At 53.3% G+C, this 10,857-nt stretch overlaps 1 protein-coding gene across 3 annotated transcripts in view; it reads right to left on the bottom strand.

Annotated features, from left to right (window-relative positions):
• Positions 1-1,222: 1,222 nt before the first annotated feature.
• The window catches only part of CDK12 (cyclin dependent kinase 12), a 31,016-nt gene continuing 21,381 nt past the window's right edge, over positions 1,223-10,857 (bottom strand). The window contains exons 10-14 of one of the 3 annotated variants that reach the window (XM_058041601.1): positions 10,676-10,792; positions 9,925-10,056; positions 8,232-8,446; positions 5,249-5,692; positions 1,223-3,084 (exon numbers count right to left, since the gene is read on the bottom strand). In XM_058041601.1, the coding sequence (XP_057897584.1) occupies positions 2,408-3,084; positions 5,249-5,692; positions 8,232-8,446; positions 9,925-10,056; positions 10,676-10,792 (1,585 nt within the window). In that variant the 3' untranslated portion in view covers positions 1,223-2,407. Of the gene's footprint in view, positions 3,085-3,982; positions 4,527-5,248; positions 5,693-8,231; positions 8,447-9,924; positions 10,057-10,675; positions 10,793-10,857 lie in introns of those variants that run through there. The other 2 variants (XM_058041602.1, XM_058041603.1) reach the window with 2 other exon arrangements.

The raw sequence follows: 10,857 nt of genomic DNA, 5'->3' as shown, positions 1-10,857 counted from the left end.
CGACACCGCGAATCCTTTTGTCTTCCTTGTGCAGAGCATCGGGGGAAAAAGGTAAAATTAAACAAAAATAAAATAAAAAAGGGTGAGGGGAAATAGATGAAAAAAAGGTGATGTAAGCCAGGAGAGGCCCCACAGGACCTGGCCAGGCTGGTTCCCCTCAGACCCCCTGGAAAGGCTCGTGCTGGGACCAGTTAGGAAAAGCCACTGGGAGGGGAATAAGGAGAGAAAGGAATGATGGAATCACCTTCCACAGGAGCCCCGAGGGGCCCTGGGGACAGCTGGCAGCTGCCACCGAGCAGGGAACAGATGCCTGGAATGTCCATCCCTGGCTGGGGCTGGGACAGGAGGCACCGCCAGCCCCTTCCCAGCCCTGCTGCAGGAGATGGAGCAGGGCCAGGGAGGGCTTGGGGACACCCAGCTGGGAAAGGCCACCCTAAACTGGGACTGATGACCCCCAAACTGGGATTGGTGACCCCCAAACTGGGGCTCCAAAGCCACTGTGACACCAGCATGGGGAGCAGGAGGTCGAGAAGGGCTCGGCTCGTTCCCGGCAGCTTTGCTGGGAATGTGCCAGTTTGGAGAGACAATAAATAGGCAGCAGCTTCCTAAGAGGATTCAGCACAGGAACGAGACTTTTCCTTCCAAAGAGGATGGGATTGGGAAGAAAAAGGAAAAAAAAAAAAAAAAAAAGCAGCAGCAGCTCCATGGCAGCCTGGAGCTGGTGCCAGGAAAATGGGAAATAGAGAAATTAAACCCCCCCTCCTAAAGCCCCTCGGTGGGTTCAGTGCACTCTGTGTCTCACAGAACTTCTCTTTTTTTCTCTCTGCACATCAGGCATGAGCTAAGTTAAAAAAAAAAAAAAATCATCAAGCCAACAACAACAAAAAAACAAAAAAGCAAAAAAAAAAATCCCAAACCCTACAAATTTCCAGTGGGAATTCTGCAAACAGCATCGCTCCTCAGTGCTGAGAGCCACCGGTCCCTGCATATCACCAGCAAATCAAAATCAAAAATATATATCTATATATTGAATTTCTCTCCCTTCCTTCCTCCCATGGCAAAGCTGGGTAAGGCAGGATCTCCCCAGGTGGAGAAGCATCACCTATTCAGGTGCATTTATTTAAATTTATCTCTCTGTATAAAAAAAGAAATTAAATCCTGTTAGTAGCAAGAAGGTCTCTTGGCCCACCCCAAAATTCCCCTCCCCTTTAACACTCCAGAACTGTCGGCTCTAAAATTAAATGTTTTCCATAGGAAAGGCCTATTTGGGGAAAAAAAAAAAAAAAGCTGATAAATAGGTACCTTTGTTTTATTCATCTCTTTTTAAGTCTCATTGAAATGAACAGCGCAAGGGTCTGTGGGAGGAGAAAATCTATCGTAAATACTTCCTTGACAACAACAAAAATAGAAATATGCTCATGGAAATGACACAGGAACACCTGGGAAACCTCAAAGGGCTGAGATGTGACCGACCTCGGCAGGATGGGCAGCACTGGCCCAGGATTCCGGGGACAAATCACTCCCATCTGCTGGCAAATCCCACCAGATGTTGGGATTTTTGCTTCCTCTTTTTTAATTCTTGAAGGGTTCTGAAAGTTGCAAATGGCAGAAATCCCTGGTTTTCAGGGAGGTGTTCTCCTCGGCTCTTAAAAAATAAAAATTAAAACAAAAGACACAAAAAAAAAAAAAAAAAAAAAAAAAGGAAAAAGACAATTCCCAATTCCCACTGCCAAGTTACAGCAGGAGGGATCCAACACCCAGAGACCCTTCCCAAAAATCAATGTACTAAGGCTGCTGTCACAGAGGACAGGACTGGCCCTGGAGCAGAGGGAAAACTGGATGCTTTATGGAAAAAAAAGCAACATCAGATAAATCAAACACAACCAGTGTCACATCCCAGGTCCCCATGCTGGGATAACCCATCCAGGTGCCTCTGCATCGATAAATTCCCCTTTTCATTTGTTCTTTCAAATTTTTTTTCTTAAGAAAACGGGGAAAACAAACAAAACAAACCAACAACAACAAAAATAAAACCGCTTTGGGGAGCAGCCTCTCCCCAGCCCTCCCTGACCCACTGGCAAACTCCAGTGCCCAGCTTGGGGTAACAGCATTTTTTAAATTCCTTCTTCCTTCCATTCCTACTTTTCCATCAATCCCCCCCTTCTCCTGGCTCAGTTTGCTGCAGGGTTGGGATTATTTTTGTCACTAACCAAGCAGGGGAGGCCAGTGGGGACCCTCTGGCATCTCCTGAGCGAGGGAGGGGATGCAGCAGCTGAAACGCGGACGAGACCTTGCTCTGGTCAAAATAAAAAAAAAAAAAATTAAAAAATTAAAAATAAAAAAACCCAAAAAAATCAAGTCCTGTGGCTAAAGGAGAGGAGAGGCAAGGGGAGGGATCCCAGGAATGTCAGTAGGGAACCCCCCGGCCCCGGCCTCCCCGTGGAGGCACTCGGCCAGGCCCTCGGAATGCCTTCCCGTAGGAAGACGGCGGCGCCTGGGTTGGGGCACCCCAGCCGTGCCCCGTTCCTGCCCCGCTGGCAGCGCCCGTGCCCGGCCCCAGCTCGCTGTAACTCTGCATCTTGGCCTCTGGATGTAGCAGCGCGTTGCTGTTGCTCCCCTCGGCTTTGCCGAAGGCGTGGATGGCGCCGACGGGCGCTCTGGCGAAGCGCAGGTCCTGGTCCCCGGGGAACTGCAGCGAGCCCGTGCCCTGGTAGCCGCTGCTCTCCCCGAGGTGGCTCACGGAGCCCAAGAAGGTCCTGCTCTTCCCCAGGGCTTGGGCAGGAGAAGGTTCTGGCAGAGTCTGGCCCGCGTTCCCGAGCTCCTCGGCACCGAATCCCCCCTCGGAGCTGTCGGTGCTGTAAGTCCTGCCGGGCTGCGAGCGGCCGTAGCGCGGCGGCTCCTGCGGGGCGAGGCCGAGCGGCTCCGGGTCGGGCTGCGACAGGAGCTGGAGCAGCGCAGCCGTCACGGCCGGGTTCAACTCCTGGGCTGCTCCGGACAGATCCCCTTCGGCCACGGGAGGAGGCGGCGGCGGTCCGGGGGGCTCGGGGGGTCTCTTCTCTGCTGGGACAATGGCAGGAGGACACGCTGTGGAAGGGTGACTTCTTTTAAACACCGTTTCAAACAGACACAAAGACATTTTTCTAAGCAAATCAAAACCGAGCCCTGCCGTAGGCCGCCCGCTCGGGGATGCTCTGGGAAGAGGCGGAGGGAAGAGTTTGAACTGGCTGCCTGGGAGATCAACGTTCATTAACAATGTTCATTAACGCTTTCGCCCCGGCCCCCGCGCACCCAACAGCTGTCCTAACACCTGGGCAGCCGTGCAGGGAATTCCCTGCCGGATCAAAGGCTGATTCCGAGCAGGAGGCACATGTGGAGCCACACGCCAGCCCCGCGCTCCCCCCCCGGGCAGCGGCTCCGGCTCCAGGGGCAGCGAGGCCGGGATGTGCAGCCTTGCACAAACACAAACCCGAGCCCAGCGCACGGCTGGCAGCTCCTGAGTGCCCCCCTCGGCACCCCCAGGGCAGCGGGGCACCCGATCCTGACCCTCCCAGCCACCCACGCCAGCCCTGCTGCCAACAGAGTCCAAAACAAGTTCATCCCCCGAATATTTCATGAGCACCAGAAAAGCCATCTGCTTCCTCCCCCCTGCTCCTTCACCCCTGATTTCCTCCCAAATCAGGGTTTGTTTCCCTCCTGCAAGAAGAAAGCTCCGTCACCCCCAGCCCACCCTGTTCTGTGAGGCCGAGGAAGCACCGAGGAGGTGGGAGATGGAGCAGAGCCCTCCCCTGAGGCAGTGCCACCACGGCTGCAGGTGACACCAGGGCAGGGAGGGGACACGACCTGCTCCACACTCCCTGCCTCCTTCTGGAGCAACACACCTGAGCTGCCTCCTCTCCCTCGCCCACGGGGGAAGGAATTACTGGCGATGGCAGAGCCCACGGACACCTTTGTTGGAATCACATCCTCAAATCATTGGCAAAACTGGTTATTAAAAAGGTCAAACTTTATTGTGAAAACCAGTAGTCTTCCAGGACCACCCCTCCACCCGTATCCGTCAGTCCACTTTGAAAACTAGATTGTATTGAAATCCAGAAAATAAAACAACAACGGGGAAAAAAAAATAAAACAAAACAAAACAAAAAAATAAACAAACCCCAAAAACAATCTTCAGGTAAAATTTGTAAAGCCAAGCTGATCTGGGGGGACAGCAAATCATTCCAAAGAATTATCAACAGAGAACAACGGCATCGAATTCCATCTGCTCTACAGTAACCTAGTTATCTTCCAGGACTAGGGCAACAACAACAAAAAAAAAAAAAAAAAAAAGGAGGAGAAAAAAAAAAAAAAGAAAAATAAAAAAGCACGATCACAACTGGCTCGTGGTGGGCGGGTGTTGAAGGCACGAGAACACAGCACGTTCAGCTACATTGCAGGAGGTGGGATCGGGCCAAAACAGGCTCCCCGGAGAGTCTGAGACAAACTCAGGAGGCGCTTCTACAATTTGGTGAGGTCGTCACAGGCTGTTGCTAATAAATTCAAAAAATCAACAGAAACAAAAAAAAAAAAAAAAAGACATGGAGACATTTACACTCACCTTTGGAAAGGAAATCCGAGAGCTCACTGACACAAGCAGGGGGTTTTAAACTCGTTTGGTTCAGTTTCAGGGCTCAAAAATCAGCTCCAGGTAGAACCAGGCACTTGTGGATGCTCAGGTTTTACCCACACAGCTGTCACTATCCCTCCCTTCAGCACTCACCACTATTTCAGCTCTTTAAAATCATCTCTGCAGGTTTATTTATTTAAGAGGGCAAGGAGGGGATGGTGACAAAGAGCTGGGAAAAATGCAGAGGTGCAGCAGCATCCTGTGCAAAAAACCTCCCTGGACGTGCAAACTGATTGCTAGGGGCGTTTGAGGAACAACTGACCCTCCAAACTTCCCTTGCACTTTTGGGCAAACCCCAAAACCTCCAATTCACCTGCGCTGGCCCACTCCCAGTGGAGCACTGATGGATTTTGGGGTAATATTTGCCTGTTTGGGCTGTTTAGAGCTGTTCAACCTCCTGAGCTGTCCAGCACTTACCGCAGGGAGGGGAGTCAGGGTCTTTCCTCCTGATGTCCAACCACATCCTACCCCCTTCCCTCCTCCCATCCACACCCCTGCTGCCTCTCTCCCATCACTCCAAGCCCTCATTCCTGGCTGCAGCACTCTCTGGGATGCTCCCACCAGGTGTGTTGCTTCTCATATTACCTGTGCTCTCCTCGGCGTGCCTCGTCGGGCTTTTCCTGGAGCCCCGCTGCTGCTGCTCGCCGCTCTTCTCCCCGTTGCTCTCCTCCAGGGTTATCCCAGGCTCCTGGCTCTTCATCAGCTGACTCAGCAGAACTGCCAGCACGTTCTGCATGTCTCCCTGAGCGCTGGCTGCCTCCGGAGTCTGCTGCTGCTCCTCCTGCACCTCTGCGGGCGGCTCCTCCGCCGCCTCCTCCGCCGCCGCGGGCTCGTGGTGCTGCGCCGTGGCCTCGGTCAGGGCCGTGATGGACTGGTTGAGAGCCTCCAGCTGCTGCTGCATCTCGGGGTTGGAGTGCACGTTGAGCAGCTGGGCCATCTGGGGCACGCTCAGGTCGGTCTGGCTCTGCAGCAGGTTCAGCAGCACGGCCAGCTCGCTCTGGTTCAGCTGCTGGGTGATGTCGCCCAGGCCTGCGGGACACGCGGGGAGGGGGCGGTGGGGAGGTGAGGGGTGGGATTCTGGTATTGCACAAAGGTGATGGACAGCCCTGCCCCGTGTCCCAGAGCCAGGAACAGCCCTTCCCACATCCCATAGCCAGGAATAACCCTCATCCATATCCCATAGCCAGGAATAACCCTTATCCATATCCCATAGCCGGGAATAACCCTTATCCATATCCCATAGCCAGGAATAACCCTTATCCATATCCCATAGCCGGGAATAACCCTTATCCACATCCCATAGCCAGGAACAGCCCTTACCCACGTCCCATTGTCAGGAACAGCCCTTCCCAATATCCCAGAGCCAGGAACAGCCCTTACTCATATCCCATTGTCAGGAACAGCTCTTACCCGTATCCCGTAGCCAGGAACAACCCTTCCCCACACTCCACAGCCAGGAACAGCCCTTCCCCACACCCCAGAGCCATGATCCACATCCCAGAGCCATGAACAGCCCTTCCCCACACCCCACAGCCAGGAGGAGCCCTTCCTCACATCCCAGGGTCATAATCCACATCCCACAGCCATGAAAAGCTTCTCCCCACGTCCCAGAGCCATGAACAGCCCTTCCCCATACCCCACAGCCATGATCCACATCCCAGAGCAATGAACAGCCCTTCCCCACACCCCACAGCCAGGAAGAGCCCTTCCTCACATCCCAGGGCCATAATCCACATCCCACAGCAATGAACAGCCTTTCTCCACATCCCAGAGCCATGATATACATCCCCAAGCAATAAACACCCCTTCTGCATGTCCCACAGCAAGGAACATCCTTTTTCCATGTCCTACAGCACTGACCACCCCTTCTCCATGTCCCACAGCACTGACCACCCCTTCTCCATGTCCCACAGCAAGGGACATCCCCTCTCCACATCCCGCAGCACCGAACATGCCGCAGCACCCAATGCCCCTTTTCTACATCCCATAGCCAGGAACTTTCCTTCTCTCCACATCCCCCAGCACTGCAGACCCCTTCTCCACACCCCACAGCCCCTGGCCAGTCCCTGTTTGTGTCCCCAGGCTGGGGGAGGAAGGCAGGGATGCTCCATGAGGAGGATTTTGGGATGCGGTGCCAGCCCCAGCTCCGGTGGCACGGCTGGCACGGCAGCAGCACCCCGTGGCACTGCACACACACTGCACCCACAGAGCTGCTGCTGCACGGCCCCCAGCCCTGCCCAGAGCCTCAGCACACCTGGCTGCTGCTCAGAGCAGCTCAGCCAGGCCTGACTGCCCCATTCCTGGCTTTGGGAAGTGAGGTATCCCGAGGATACCAGGCTATGGCAGTGGATGAGGATGGCAATGGAAGTCCAGACCCCACAGCAGGGCAATCACAGCCTGGCCCCTCTCCTGAGACCCCCACAGACCCAAATCACTCCCTCCTGCACTGGGAAGGCTTCCCAGGATACAGCTGAGCTGCTCTTTGGGATGCAGGAAGGGCGTGTGCCCTGACACAGCACAAGGAATTAGGTCAAGCAGAAGGCAATGCCTTGCTGGGAGCTGGCCTGGGATCACAGGACTCTGTCCTGACCTGCAAGGATCCAGGTTATCCTAAAATACATCCTGGGAGTGGCATCACCTCCCTTCACAGCCCAATGACAAGTGACAAGGGTGTCCCTTCACGCTGACAGTGATGCTGGAACTTTCTGGGAATAAGGGTGGCAAGGCTTTGGTTTCAGCAGCTTAAAATGGAGCTTCTCTTGCTGGTAGGCAATGGAGAAGGGGACATTCTTCTCCCAGCTGTTTGTTAATCCAAGCACCACCTTTTGTCCATCTGCCATGTTTCACTGAACACATGGATTGTGCATTCCCTGGAGCAAGAACTGTCTTCCTCATTACTTGTCAGCACAGCATTGGGCACAAAGGAAGCCTTAGCCCATATCTGGGTTTTTTTCTAAGGCTTCTACAGAACAATCAGGGCAGCTTTGTGTAAATCCACATTCCTCCCCTCCAACTATTTGCTGGGCACAGGGGGTTTGGTCACTGTTTGGAACAGTGCACAAGTCCAGGTCCTGCCAGTCTAGGTGACCTTTTCTGCAGCAAAGTGCAATAATTTTCATTTTTGCCCACCAGCCTGACACTTCCCACCCCTAATCTTCATATAATTTATCAACAAGATCAAACTTCAGCTCATTGCACACCCTGGACATGGCTCCACCTTCCAGCCTATGATTCCTATGATTTGTTTCTCCACTGGCTGAAGTGACTCAACGACTCCTTTCATCATGCAGCCCCTTTTAGAACTAATAACACAGCTCAGAACAAATTCACAGTCAGCTCATCAGTGACTTCTTAGGACCAGACAGAACCTTCTGCCTCTTCACAGCAGAGAGAGGAGAGAAAAAAAAAAAAAAAACTAAAAGAAATGAGGACAGGAAGAGCCTGGAATGCCCTTTCTGCAGAGAGTTAGAGGTGAAAGAACCAGACTGGCTAAAAAACAAACCCAAACCTCCCGCACCCAGGGAAGGAACACACCAGGAGCTTTTCCCACACCCAGGTGGGCACTGACCTACTGCATCTGCAGCACCAGGCTCTGCTTTGAGCTGGGCAGGCTGGGGGGGCACAGGACTGCTGTTGTTTTTCACAGTGTCTGTGCTTGGAACAGAGGTAGTTTCTTTCCGAGAAACTTTTGATACCGGAGGCTCCTCCACGGCCATCCCGCTCTGCCGCTGCCGCCGCCGCTTCTTGCTCCACAGCTCGTGGCAATCCTGCCAGTGGGGGAGGCTGCAAGACAGGGGGAAACATGGCAGGGAAAACAAGGCAATCCTCAGAACCTACAGAAGCCCCCAGCACAGATGGTGTTGCCCCTGGATCGCTGGAAGTGGCCAAGGGCAGCTTGGATGGGGTTTGGAGCCACCCTGGCATGGTGGGAGCTGTCCCTTCCCACCTAAACCATTGCAGGATGGAATTCTGTAGATCCATGTAATGTTGTTCCACTTTTACAGATAGAGAAATGGACTCAGGAAGGGATTTTAGGAAGAAATTCCTCCCTGTGAAGGTGCTGAAGGGCTGCAGTGGATTTCCCAGAGAAGCCAGCAGGGAAACCAAGGGAATCCTCAAAACCCACAGAAAGGCTTAGCACAGATGGTGTTGCTCCTGGATCCCTGAAAATGGCCAAGGGCAGCTTGGATGGGGTTTGGAGCCACCCTGGCATGGTGGGAGCTGTCCCTTGCCCAAGGCCCCTTCCCACCTAAACCATTGCAGGATGGAATTTTGTAGATCCATGTAATGCTGTTCCATTTTTAGAGATGGAAAAATGTCCAGAAGCCAGCAGGGAAACCAAGGGAATCCTCAAAACCCACAGGAAGCCCTTAGTGCAGATGGTGTTGCCCCTATGGCTGCCCCTGGATGCCTGGAAGTGGCCAAGGGCAGCTTGGGGGGGGTTTGGAGCCACCCTGGCATGGTGGGAGGTGTCCCTGCCCACCCAAACCATTGCAGGATGGAATTCTGTAGATCCATGTAATGTTGTTCCACTTTTACAGATAGAGAAATGGATTGATGAAGGGATTTTGGGAAGGAATTCTTCCCTGGGATAGTGAAAGATGTCCCTGCCCATGGCAGGGGTGGCACTGGATGAGTTTTAAGGTTCCTTCCAACCAAACCATCCTGGGATTCCAGGATCCCTGACTGCAGCCAGACCTCCACAGGAAGGGCAGGTTCTAGAGCCAGCAAAGGCAGTGTAAAAAATAATTTAATTTGCACATCTCTGAATGTGCTGGGATCTCACAAACCCAGTGGGTGCACCAAGCTCTGGGAGTGTCAGGAAAGGCCCTTCCTTGAGAAGCACAGAAGGAAACAGGGATCTCCAGAGCTGTGGCTGCATTTTCACACAAACCACTCACAGTTTTATCATCTGCTTCATTGGAATGGGAGAAAATTGAGTGATGCTGCTCGACCCTGGCAGTCAATTAACACACAGCCTTAATTAGGCCTGAGCAGCTCTCCATGGCAGAGACAGGGCTGTGCTACATCTCCTCCTGCACAGCTTTAGAGCATCTTACAAACATTAAACTGGGCTTTCTAAACCCAGCCTGTCATCAGGCAGAAAATCAACAGCACAGGAAAAGCCATTTGCTCAACCACACGACCAAATACAAGGGCAGAGTTGAGAGAATAACCCAGAAATCATAAAATTTTGACTGAAAAGAACACCATGTCTCCATGCCAAAGCTCGTGGTGGGAGGATAGGAACTGGGACTTACTCTGGAGGTGCCATTTTGCTGAGGTCAACATCCTTCAGGAAGTCACTGTGCAGGGCCTGCTCTGCTGTGCAGCGTTTGCCAGGGTCCAGCGTCAGCATGTGGTCCAGCAGGTCCAGGGCAGAGGAGGGAATGCTGTGGGGAAGATGGGAAACATGGATGAGATCATGGAGAAAATGTGTGGGAAAGCTCAGTGGAAGGAGGACACCTCAGGCCTGAGGGGAATCCACAGAGCCAGAGCAGCTCAAAGGCAGCAGCAGGGCAGGCATCAGGTGTGGGGAGGGGCTGGAGCTGTGCCTGAAGGTTCAGGCTGGGTTGGGGGAAAGGTTTTTGCCCCCAGAGGGTGCTCAGGGAATGGGGGTGGCCCTGAGGCTGCCAGAGCTCCAGGAGGGCTTGGACAGGGTGAGATTTTTGGGGTGTCTGTGCAGGGCCAGGAGCTGCACTGGATGATCCCTGTGGGTCCCCTCATAAATGGCAAAATACTGAGTGGAAATATCATGGAATATATTATATAAAATTTCATATTTCATATGATATGAAACATCATATATTCCTTGATATTTCCACTCTATATTTTGCCATTTATGAGAAGCACCTCTGCCACAACTCCCACAGGATAATCCCACAGCCAGACCCTAGAGAACATCCCCGTGAAGCTGCCACGGTGCCAGCAGAGCTGTGCCCAGCCCCAAGGAAGCTCTCTGGAGGAGGATGAGGTGCTGGGACAGGGCACAGGGAGCCCAGGCCGACTCACAAGGAGAACTCCTCGCGCAGGCGCCGCCGGTATTGCTTCTTGGGCTTCATAGTGTTGAAGTAGGGCAGCTTGATCACATCTGGCCACACAGCTGGGCAGGGGCTCCCACAGAGCCGGCTGGGGAGCAGGGAAGCACAGTCAGCCAGGTGGGACTCACAGAACAACACAATTCACTGAGCCAC

The sequence above is a fragment of the Melospiza georgiana genome, chromosome 28, assembly GCF_028018845.1.
Source record: "Melospiza georgiana isolate bMelGeo1 chromosome 28, bMelGeo1.pri, whole genome shotgun sequence".
Classification (NCBI taxonomy): domain Eukaryota; kingdom Metazoa; phylum Chordata; class Aves; order Passeriformes; family Passerellidae; genus Melospiza; species Melospiza georgiana.
This window is presented reverse-complemented; position numbering and strand designations above follow the sequence as displayed.